This window comes from Mytilus galloprovincialis, chromosome 8 (assembly GCF_965363235.1).
Source record: "Mytilus galloprovincialis chromosome 8, xbMytGall1.hap1.1, whole genome shotgun sequence".
In the NCBI taxonomy this organism is placed as follows: domain Eukaryota; kingdom Metazoa; phylum Mollusca; class Bivalvia; order Mytilida; family Mytilidae; genus Mytilus; species Mytilus galloprovincialis.
The window spans coordinates 43,253,989-43,267,079 of record NC_134845.1 but is presented as its reverse complement, the minus strand read 5'-3'; the positions used below and the strand labels follow the sequence as shown (position 1 = coordinate 43,267,079).

The window sequence follows — 13,091 nt, the reverse complement described above, 5'->3', positions numbered from 1 at the left end:
TCTCTATTGGTAAAAAAAATCCTAAGAAGCAATTGCAAGTATTAAATATTTACATTAAAAATAAGAGATAGAGAAAACTATTCCAGGAGAACCGTTTTATATTTCATTTAACGGCCTCCTTAAGAGATTTCGCAATTGTTCGAAGTTCTTAACATAATGATATACAAACCGTCATAATGACTATGTAAACGAAACGCGCAAACTTGGTGGTATCTTTGATGAACTTTTACAAATCATCATGAACATTTTAGACAAGATAATACCAACACATTGTAATTAGGCTAACGTTAAGATATGTTGAATGGTTATTATTATGATTCATAAATACATATGTATTAGTTAACTTATAAGCTTCCGTGTAACATGTTAAAAAACTATTGAATTTAGTATGAATGAGGAATCAATTGAGTGCATTCAAATAATGATACAATACAGAAGTAGAAAAAGAAACACGAAACGCCTAAAACAATCATTACAATAAAAAAAATCTGTTCTTAGGGATGACGCACTGTCATGTCTTCGATTGTATCATAAGGAAACGTTACTCGCGATGTAAATAAACTATTAAGTTAAAATAAAATTAAAGAAGTTAACAGAAAGCATGAGAAAATTATACATATTTTCTATTGACAGTTTTAAAATTAAAACGATATGATTCAAAAGAGAAAAGAGTACAACATGTACGTATTCAATTAGTATTTCTTGGAATGTCCATGCCTCTGCTAATGTTGTCTATTTTATTTGATCTGAAATTATTTGTACCAGGAAAGTTCGAAGCGGTTCTACAAATACACAACAAGAGGGATCAACGACAATAATGCACGCTGTTTCTAGAGATACATTCTGTATGTATGAATAATAAGAGGTAGAAAACTATGTTATTCAAAAATGAGACAATATGCATGGTTGTCGGGATTGCTGGGATCATATATTTCGTGATTACAATAGTGGGATTCATCTATTGTAAAATCAGAAATATTACATGCTGCCATCAACCACATCAGGAAAGCAGGACCGAGGTAAATACAATATATTTACCCGATTCTTTATTTTTGTTTACAATAAAGCTAAATTTCTATATTTCTTGGTAAAATCCCTTCATGTTGAGCATATTGGTTTTTCAATGACGGGATGAATACTATCTTCTTATATACTTGTTTATGTTTTTATTGTTCATTTTTTTTTCAAAAACAATATCCTAAGTAAAATCTAAGCTTATTCACCAAATATGTATATTGAATAAAGATAACAGGTGGGTAATTTTGTTCGCCAGACGCGTTTTCGTCTAAATTATATTCATCAGTGGTGTTGGTATCAAAACATCAAAAGCTTGATATTTAAACCAGTAGTATTTGTCCTCTCCCATATGCATTCTCTTTCCTTTTATTTTTACATACATGTATATGCATTAACGCAGACAGAACATATACAAATGACAGTCTGATAGTTAATATATTAATGTTGCAATCATTTCTTGGAATTACTTGATAAAGGTTTGTGTAAACTTATGAACAATACTATATTTGTGAAAAAATAACGCATTAGATGATTTACTCCATATTAATAGTTTAAGATGGAAAGAGAGAAGGGTTACAGAGAATCAGTTGTTTGTGGAGATCAGGACCCAGCACTGCAGCGCTATGTTAAAAATCCCAAAGCTGACACCAAATTGAGAGCTAAAGATTCAGATGAACAAGGGGTATACTATCAATATATATAATATAATTATAATATTTACATTAGAAGTTCAGTTCATACAAATGCTGATCTTTTATTTGCTGAAGACGAATAATTTGAATCCGTAATAAGTAATGGAAATGAAAGCTACTGATCATCAAATTTTAAGCTAGAAACGCATCCGTAATTCATTCAAAATGTGATGGTCTTTTACTTTCATTTCGTATATATTCAAAACAGTTTTTAATTCTGTAATGGATTTCAGTATATGAAATATGTCATAGTGACCCCCTCCCCCAATTTTCCTGTGGCAGTATAAATATTACTCCCCTCATTCCAGTCGAAATATTTTGCTCTATATTCTATCTTCATGGTGTACCTAAGTGCTTTGTGTATTATTTAATTTATTCTAGCCCTGAACATGTCAGTAATCAAATTGTTGTAGAAAACTTATTTCAAATGTTGCCAAAGGAAAATTAAATGTTGGATGTTCCTTGTTAAACTTAATTTGTCCCCAACATATGTATTTGCAATGTAACTTGAAAGTTATATAGAGAAAACAATTCTCAGAATTTTATGATTACGTGGGCAAGGCAAACTCAAGAGGGGTAGCAATATATATTTATGAGGGAAGGGGGGATCAAATAAGGTAAAAGTTAAGTAGTTATCCACTTTCTATCTTTATAATTTGAAAATGAATCAGCGAATGAATACTCGAAATGCTACTCAATTAATCATGTACTTTTGTGCGTAATGATAAACAAAAACCAAGTATGCCTTATCAACTTTTTAAATATAAACCGAAGTTAAAATGAAATGGAAAATAAGTCCCACCTTAGAACCCTAACGCTCCTGTGAGTCAAATCTAAAGTATAAGACTAGTGACCGGAAACAAAAATATAAATACATAAACATCAAAGTTTACGGAGTCTATAATTTTATGGATAAAATCTGCAATATAAACTTGAAGTAGCATTATTTTCCGTAGTGTTATGTATGTATATAATAAACAAAACAGTTATTGATAAAACATAATTATGGCGAATAAATTATTTTGGATTCATAGGACTCTACACTGTGGATCAGAAATCTTAAAACGATTTCTTATTGAAATACGGACGATCGTTTTGATAAAAAAAGTTATTATACTATTGAGTAGGAATAGCGGAAATAATACAGTACGATCCAAATATTCTATATTGTATTTTTGTAGGAACCTAAATATGATTATGCGGTCACAGGTGAATTTAAATGCACAGGCAATGAATCGCAGAAAAGTCGAACAGAGGTAAATAAATATGTTATTTCGGTTTCAGATGTAGAGAATTTAAAAAAAATATATTCTTGTATCGTCTCCAATATTTATTCTCAAAAACAAAATTGATAAGAGTTTTCCGTTTTATTATATGTTAAACGAATGTTCTATAAGCACGTTTTGATGTAAGATGTCAGATAGTTATCAAAAGTAAAAGTGTTATGTCGGACAAAGATTGCCATTAATTTTGTTTTTCTGTTGTTGGAGTTTTTTTCTAGGAAATTACGGTTCGTGTTTCACTTCAGTTACAGACAATGGTTTAATATACTAGTATTAAATTGTTCATCAAAACTTGTCGATTATAGGTTGCACTTCTGTAAATATAGACAATGCAATTTCCTATAAGAAATCCCTTTGCGGCTTAAGCTGTTCAAATTTACCTATGAAGTTTTGTGAAAAATTATATCAAAGAACGAAAAGTTGATGTGCCCTCCTTTTTTATTCATAGATTGAAACAAACGTCTGTGTAGCATATTTTAAACATTTATATGCCCTGAACTGCTAAGAGTTTAAACTTTCCAAAGCTGAACTGTTAAATTCTATACTACCCCGACCTTGACTTGAATATCATATAATTCCTTAAAAGAGGCATGACTTGTGAAACAACTGTATTGACAAAGTGCAATCTAAAGATAAAGACAGACCACATTTCTATTTTGAAATGACAATATTGGTTCTGTTTTGGTGGCAAGAAACAGCCGTATCCGAGAGAGTCATATTCTGAAATTATGTCCTGCTGTCATTTAATTTTATGATTGGCCTTCAATTATTTTTTTAAAGATAGTAATATTGCATCAACGCTCAATATATTTGCTGCACAGATTTGTTCACATATTGTTACACATATGACATGTGATTCATACAGGGTGTTTTAATGAACCTAGTTAGGGTTATTCTGCTTTTTAGCCTTTGTTTAAAAAAAGAGGCAAACCATAACATCATCCTATTTATATCATTTTGCTATTGTCCGTAAAACTTTCAAGAAGTTTTTTTTCCATAACCTCCTATTTAAACGATGAACTAGGTAGCTAGATATGGTGGATGATGCATCAAAGTTCACATCAGTGTTCCGAATTATAAAGAACTCTTTTTTAACTCTGCAAGGCGGTTTCCAAGAAATAGCTTTTTGAATGTTGAACTGAATGGTTTTTTGCTAAACCATCAAATTTTTAAAAATATTTCGAATGCTTTTAATAAGAAGATTGACATTAAAGTTAAGAGATATTTGCAATACCAATTGTGGTACTCTTTATGCTACTTTGGTTTTTTTTTTATAAAATTTTTTAATGTTTAGAAGTCATCAAACCAAATAGAAGAAAATACGAGTAAAAACGAAACAGAGACCACTAAGAAAGCTGCTGAACCTGCTCTTATTGAAGTAAAAAGGGTATATATAGTTTCGGAATCTGAAATTCACATTAACGATTGATTTAAACCTGCCAGCAATTAGTTTGGTTTTCCTATTCTGTTTCTCTCTTTCTCAACAAAAGTCAGTGATTAAAATGGAAGCGTCCGTGTCAAAACAAATTACAATTTACCAACTGGAAATGTAGAATACACGTGAATTACAAACTTTAGATCAATAACTAAAAAGATGAACAAACAAACATCATTACATTACATAAGTAAACCAAAAAGAAAAGAGAAAGCCTGAGCAACACATATTTCGTAGCAACTGTATGATAAGGTTTACAACTAGAAATCGCATTACTACCGATGTCATGTACTAAACCGTAAATCGTACAAGTACTCGTATCAGGTTTAAGCTATATATAAACTCATTAGAATTAATATGGTGTACAACAGACTCGGGTGGTATCGTCTACAAAAGGCTCATCAGTGACGCCTGATTTCAGCAAGTAAAATGGCTAGAAAGTTGAAGATCATTTAGGAGCCGAAATTCCGACAGGTTTAGCGAAATACAGTTTAAGTAAACTATTCTATAAATCCTCTATGTATCAAACTCCAATAAGTTCAAGTATCCATACCATGTATCAAACACTTAATAGTACAAGTATCAATAACACGTTATAAGAATTTAAATGACCCACAAACAATGTTTACTATTCAAATTACCAGAGTAAACATACCATTTATCAAACTTTTAATCACCCTAGTATCAAAATCATGTATCTCAATTGCTCAATTTAAGATAAGATTTGACGTTATTTTTAATATTGTAAAAGTTACAACACACTTTATAATTGTTTTTTTTTCTAAATTGAACGGAGCATGAGAATAATTAAGAATTCTCATTTTTTTTAAACTGAATTTGTTTGAATTGACCTTTAAATTATGCTCTCCTTTAGAAAGAAAAGACGAATGCAAATAGGCCAATCAAACAAACAGGCACTTTGCATTATGAAAATGCAACAGTGGAAATCTCTTTAAACAAGGTAATATTCCTTTGGCTAGAAAGTAAAATGATAAAGTCTACAACAACTCTTAATTTATTCTTATTCACTATAAAATCACGGGATCTTTATCAAAATGAATAGAATTGAATTTGCTTTTGAGATGTTCACTTTTGTTTCTGAAAACTATCAATAATCAACATACATGAATTATCTTTAAAATTGTCATATGAATTTGTGATAGGTGTAGAAAAAAAGAGAATAGTAATTTGATTTACAAGCTTAGACGCATATTTAAGAAAACTGACCAGTGTAATAGTTATAATAATAAATATATTTATATGTTTGATATTTTGATGTGTGCAACTCGTTATTCCTTTAGATTCTCAAAGTGGATTACAAGAAAATCAAGAAAAGGATTTTATTCAAAATATACTATGATGATGAACATTGTAGAGTAGCAACATTGTGGCTGCGCATGCGGTACATACTGTTAGATAATTTGTTTTTTAATCTGCTCTTTTGAATTAAAAAAAAAAAACTCTTTCAATTGATTTAGGCAAACAACGACGTTGAAAATGAAAGTGTTAGCGACACGTCTTATGTTCCAATGAGAACAAAAGATGCATCCGATCTGTATGAAAATGAAGACGCTAACGGTTCTTCAAATGAGGTAACTGTACCAATAAAATATTTTAATAAAAAAAAATGATATCTCACTTTGGTTTTACAAATGCCATGAATGCATGCATGTGTTTGTTGTATCTTATGAGAGTTTTCCTCTGTAATATATATATATATATATATATATATATATATATATATATATATAATTTTGGATCAATTCTTTATATACATGGGTATCCCAGAGATGTGCTTAATTTGACTTTAGTCTCTGATGCATGATTTTGTTTATTATTAATTGTTTTTGCCTTTTAACTAGCTTTGGTATCTGTTAAAACGTTTCAAACCGCTGCCTTTTTTTAACTGTCCTAATTCAGAAGCTTGATATTCAGGGGTTGTCGTTTGTTGATGTTGTTCATAAGTGTTTCTCTTTTTTATATAAATTCGACCGTTGGTTTTCCTTTTTTTAATGGTTTTACCCGAGTCTTCTTTAAGGTCCTTAATGGCTTGCTGGTTGGTGTGAGTCAAGTCTTTGTGTGGAAGACCGTACTTTGACCAAATTGTGACTTGGAAGGAGAATTTTCTCACTGGTACTCATACCTCATCTTATTATATCTATTATAACAAAAGAGTTCTAGTGTTTAACAATATTTTAGCATCGTATCAGGAGTACAATCATTAAACTAAAATCATATAGACCAATAGTAAACTAGATATAATGAATAGCAAGGTGTGTTAGTGACCTTATAAGATATAAATAGGGTAATTAAATTCCACATGTGGTAAAAACGATGTTGAAATCCCCATATGGAATTTGTTGACACATGTATATCGTATTAGGTCACTAACACACCGTATAACGAATTATCTTACCGACTTTCTTTTATTTCTTCTTGTGGTATTTAGACTTGCGGCCTAGCAAAGTGATTAAGTCTTCAATACTTAGTATTAAGAACCAATTTCTATTTGTCTATACAAAACAAAATGACAATGATAATAACCTGTTAGTGTTAAGTTTGTTTTATTAATTTATTTCAATCGTTCATTATCAATTTCTTCGTCTGTTGAAACCTTTAAGATTTCTTTTTTTGTTTTGGAATGGAAGTAACTCTTTACTAACCCTATATGGCAACCAACCCCATAGTTTTATGACATCTTTAATCAAATATATATAGTCACCACGTGTAGTCCTTTAATCAATCATATCCCCATAAGATACCGTCTGATTTATCAATTTTGTAATTTTGTATTCCTTGATAAGTCGTATTAGGATGCCAGTCTATTCCCCCCCCAAAAAACCCGCTGTGTATTATTAGACCTCCAAGGCTATTGCCAAGTCCATTGTCACTTTAGGTTAAGCTATTTGTTCAGTGTTATTGGAAAGTGCTATCAAACTCAACTGGGTAGGAAGTTATTGGTTTGCAAAAGTGACGTATAGTCTAAACTGCAAAGCCTGTGAATACGTTAAACTTGAAAGCTTACGAAACGCCTATTACAATGAAAAGTAACACATGATAACACATATCTACTTTCTAACTTACATTTGTTTTCTGCATACAGGTAACAGTTTTTCGCGTTGAATTATAAAATTCAAAAGTTATCGAAAACCCTTTGCATATAGTAATAAAATATCTTTATAAAATATTTTGGTAAAAGTGAAATTATTCACTCTCACTATTGTCAGTATTGAATGCGTTTTGTATTTCAGCGTCATGGAAATGAAAGTAACGTTTATGAGAGTATACATGGTTTTTCAACAAAGATGGTGAGTACTTGTGCAACCTCAATTTAAAAAAAAAAACCGTCAATTTGCCAGACTCTGTTGATATTTAAAGCGTTTACATCTGCGTTATAATGTAACATAAGTTACATCCAGGTTTCTTGAGTATTTTTTTCCAAACATATAACAATTCATATATTAGAATACAGATGATATGGTTTTTTTTGGCAATGAGACAACTCCCCACAAAACATGACAGAGAAGTTAGCAAATGAGAAACACCCATACCACATAGAATTCAATAAATAAAAAGTCGTAGGGAGTTTTAACCAGACACAGTATTTATCCGAGTACACATTTTTGTTTAGTTTTGAAAAGAAAGGGCTGGGGAATTTTTTCTTTTATAAAACCGTAACATATATAATACATTTATGATTACCTTCGTCAAACTGATACATGTGAGTCATATTGGTTAAAACATTGCCCTAATCTTTAGTCTCGTCTGTGAAATCCAACACCTGACTCTAAATGTCTACCATCTTATACCCGTGCTTATTGACAACTGCATACAATAAGCATGATTTTTTGGGGGTATTAAGTATGAATGAAACGGTTAACCTTGACCTGCTGATCCATATAAGCACATGGATTTAATGAAAATATACAAAACGGCAGCTTTGACATTTGTAAAATCTACTCTTTTGTCAAACTTTAAAATATTGAACGAATAATATCAAAGTAAGTTTACAAGTGGAGTTTCATCTAAGAAAATATTTTTCTCTGTTTGCGGACACCCTTCCATCACATAACCTGTAACAAAGGTGTAACAGAAGAACACAAGAACAAATCCATATGAATCTGTTGGAAAGGGCTTGGCTCGTCAGCTCCCAACAAATGCACAAAAACAACTAATCTAAACACCAAATATCGAGTTCGAAATTTAAAAATAAGCACGGATTAATAATAAAGAAAGATTGGGTCAAATACTTGTATGCGGGATCTAACAAATTTCCAGGTTGAGCATTAGCTATAATATTTTCATTCTCCAGAAGATTCAACAGTCATATCAATTATTTTTTCGTCAAATGAGGAGCATCATACATCCCCTCATGATGTTACTAAAATGAGGGGAGAAAAATAACAGAGGGACATTAAAACTCATAAAACATAATAAAAAACCTGACAAAGCCATGGCGAAAAAAGAAAAAGAAAAACATAATACGTAATATACAATTAAGATGTAGATACAAATTTATTTATGATGTAAAATAAGGTTCATCTAAAGGAATTGAAAAATATGGCCATTTACAATTAATTATCAATTGACACATATAGACACACATTACCTTTAGAAACTAATGCTATACCCTTTAAAGTAATTTTGAACGCTTTGCTCCCGTTATCAAGTTCGATTCAAATATAAATTCAACCTGGTGCACTTGATATATAACTTTGTTAAAAAGTTTGCTTGATTGTTTACATCCTTTCAATATCTGTTTGATTCCGTAACAACTGTCGAATAAATTCCATTAAATGTTATTATATATAAGCTACATCGAAAATATCTTAAATGTGATGTGCAGTAATGTTTATATTTATTTTAGATAATATATTCGATTTTCAAAATTATTTTGAGATAAAGAAAAAATATTTATTGGTTTTATTTGGGTCTCAGTGGGGAAAAAATGTTTTATTTGATACTGTTGGTCCAATACAACAAGAACAACAACACATTCCAAAATGAAAATAAGAAAAAGGCTTTCTTTTATTTCTCTCACAGCTTTTTTTAACAAAAAAAGGCAAATGGAAATTAAGCGACTGATGTTGTTATTTTAAATAGTTTCCCTGTTCATTAGATGTAGAACAGCCTTCGATCTCAATTCAGTTTAATATGGATGCCATAGGTCCCTACAATATATTACCGTTTTCTCGTGAGTGTTATTTTCCATATATCCATCTGAACATCATATTGCAACACCGTGTACTGTAAGGCAGCTCCGCAATCAATATGCAATAATCTGCGATCAATGCAAATTTGTCTTTGAAAAGATTCCTGTAAGAATTTATGTAGAACATTCCATAAGAAAACGAAAATTTATAAAATGATAGGTTCTCTTTATAGACACAGACTGACAATATTGCATCTATTGTAGAACTATGTGCAGCTCTTTCCCGTCAACAAAAGTTGATTCATTATTGATGTACATCATAAATAAATTGTATCAACATCTTAAATTGTATATTACTTGTATCAGTGTATTCAATAATGGTTCAATTTAACTTAAAAAGTAAAAAAAGGTTGATTGTACTTACATAATAAAGTTTACCATTTACTTCACTATTATTTTTTGTTTCGGTATCGGTACCGGTTTCGATTTCGGTTTCGGTATGGGCTTACGGTGAACATGTCTAATAGTCGACATGAAAACTCTTTGGCTTATCAAATGAAAACAGGAGATAAATAGTTAAGACACAGTACCGGTCGACCAATCAATACATGTAATGGTGACCGCATTCTTTTGAAGTGATAATCTAAGTAATTTTTCTGCTTTTAGCAGTTAATTTCTTTTTATTTGCTTAAATTACGGTAGCTATTTTGTCATGTCTATCTTTTTGACGTTTACGTTTTTGGCAATTCTTTTTTCTTGTATTGCGTCGTTCTAAAAGAAACAAAACAACAACAACCAAAGATCTGTCATGAGAACGAACTAGTTTTCAATTAACTGTACTGTATACTTATTTAGAAAACACAGTAGACTTGGATTGAAGGTTTGTTACTCAAGTACTTTGGTACTGACATGTGTATCACAAACATTTCTAAACTTGCCTTTTTATCAATTTTTGTTATAAAGAAACCAAAGTTTCAACTCTCTCAGGTTAAGTTTACCTTGAACGGATTTGACTACATTTGAGGTCCTTCTAGGCCATATAGCTCGTCAACTGTTTTGGCTCTTATACATGTATTTCGTAATACCAGTTTTCGTAGATAAGGGAAAATTATGATATTCGTGGATATTTGATTTCTTAGTTTTGCCAGTTCGCAAACAAGCCTGTTATCCGTTAATAAATACTAATGAATCCACACTATTTGACTTTGAGCGTTCCTGACGACTGTAAATCCGTAAAAGTGGTTCATACCCATGTTTATAACGTGTTACTTTCAGTTTTTTTTTTTTTAGAAAAATGAGTCAAATTCAAGATTCAAACGCTTTGCTGATATATGTTGCGTTTATTTAGATTCCAATCAACACTATTCACATAAAGCTAGGTTGAGTTCAAACTCGGATCAGCTAGTATATGCTTTGTCTAGATGTCTATCTATGTTGAACGATATGCAACGTAGCTAGCCTATCAAACCGTCGTTAGAAATAATCTATCCAACGATAATTTGGAATCCCTAGATTAGATTATTTATGCTATCTAGATCTATCTAGCGTCAATGCTATCTATTCATTCATTAGCCGACATCTATGTTGATCGTAGCAGCTTCGATATTGAAAACAACCATGGTTAACTATTAAGTCAGTATTTTGTTATCATAAAGTTTTCCTAAAATATCACCCAAGTATTATATAAATACCAATGAATATCTTGAATGGTCGGTCTTTTGTCAGGAACGACCTGATTGCTGATTGCCATTAGTTATGTACCAGAGGGACTGTTTCCTATCTGTCATCTCGAGATATACTTATTGGGAACTTAAACTTATCCAACCAATATCACAGTCCATTTGGTATCTTCTATTGGTGTTATTATGTGTTTATGTTATTTTTACTCCAGATGACCGTTGTAGACATAGATATTGAAGGTAATAACGATGACTCTATGGTCGACAATGATATAAGTGACAGTACGAGCCACACAAAGTTGAACACAGGCAGAGAAAATGTACCAGCTTCAAATAACAATTATACTTACCACAGAGAGAAAGAACATGCTGAAAGCTTAGAAAAAAGGGACTCTATCGATAAAAGGGAGAGCCAAGGAAGCGGCCAAAGCAACGAGAGCAGAAAAAGTGATGAAAGCGAGGAAAGCAATGATAGTAACAATAGTAAATCTACAGATATATCTGTCCGTTCTGACAATACAGACATATCTGGTCCTTTTGATAATACTCCAAGAGAATCAACAACAACAAACCCTAGCCAAGACAGTAGTGCTACATACATAAATGTCAAAGCAAAATATGTTCAGATTGGTTCCAGCTCAACTATTGTCCACATGCATACAGATAATCTAATTGTAAAAAGTTAATGTATCTATCCATAAATAATACGACAAAGAACATTAGAGGCCGCAGTTTATATGCTCTAAATTTATAATTCCGTTTTGAATATATCAATTATTCTGAAAGACTTGAGGAAACTGTATAAAACTTAACGGAAAGAGTCCGAGTTCTTTAACATGGCAAACGTCTTCTGCAATCTTTATTCAAAATCAGTTTTCAGTCAAATATGTCTAGACCGAAAACTGGACACAACCGATATATTTCAGATCAGACAACTATTCTGGTTCAAAATGATTTTTATTTTGAACAGTCGAATCAGTTTCTAATTGATTACGTATCGACAAGAGGATCCTGTTATGAAAATTGGTGGATTGAAAATGATATACATTTTTAGTAGTCCATTATTGTTATGTATGAAATATGATAAATTAGGCCTGAAATTAATGTTATAACTTCTGTGTCTTTTATCTTATTCCAAATCATTCGGATTCAATTCGCACAAGCCTGAGGAACGTTATTCAAGTTCCAGAAAACACATGTCGTACATACATCAATTAGTACAGCACGCTTTCTTTATAAGATTTTTTTAAGGACGTTGGTATGAAAATTGAAATAGGCCATGATTCCAAATAAAAGTTTAGACAATAACCAAATACATAATTTTCGATAGAAAAAATATTTATTACCCTTTGTGGAAATGTTTTTTAAACACTTTTTCCATTTTTGTCTCGCTTAACAAATTCCAAAAACGAGTCAGCGGCGGCGGGGACGACGTCGGTGGCATCAACAATGTATAAGTGTTTGATTAGGTCTAGTTTATAGTGACCCACAAGTCATAGGTCAATGATATTTGATATGAAGTTGTATAATCATTGACACATCTCATTTCCATGGAGATTATTTGGCCCTGCCCCCTCAGTCATGGTCTAATGACTTTGAAACTTTTCCCTAATTTACATGTATTAGTTTGTGACTAGGTCAGTTTATGGGGAACCACTAGTGGTAGTCAATGATATTTGATATGCAGTTGTATAACCATTGGCATATATCATTTTAATTGAGATTATTTGACTCCTCCCCTTTAGTCATGGTCTATTGACTTTGAAAATTTTGCTTAGTTAACATGTATTAATTTGTGATTAGGCCGATTCAAGTGTAACCATTAGCGGAGAT

The 13,091-nt window shown here is 31.4% G+C and overlaps 1 protein-coding gene across 1 annotated transcript; it reads left to right on the top strand.

The window, feature by feature from the left end:
- Positions 1-771: 771 nt before the first annotated feature.
- Positions 772-12,259, top strand: LOC143043301 (uncharacterized). The gene is made up of 8 exons (XM_076215678.1): positions 772-1,019; positions 1,568-1,699; positions 2,891-2,965; positions 4,287-4,379; positions 5,302-5,388; positions 5,906-6,019; positions 7,679-7,735; positions 11,471-12,259. The coding sequence occupies exons 1-8, from the start codon at positions 876-878 to the stop codon at positions 11,942-11,944; spliced, it is 1,176 nt and encodes a 391-aa protein (XP_076071793.1). The 5' UTR covers positions 772-875; the 3' UTR covers positions 11,945-12,259.
- The last annotated feature ends 832 nt before the right edge of the window (positions 12,260-13,091 follow it).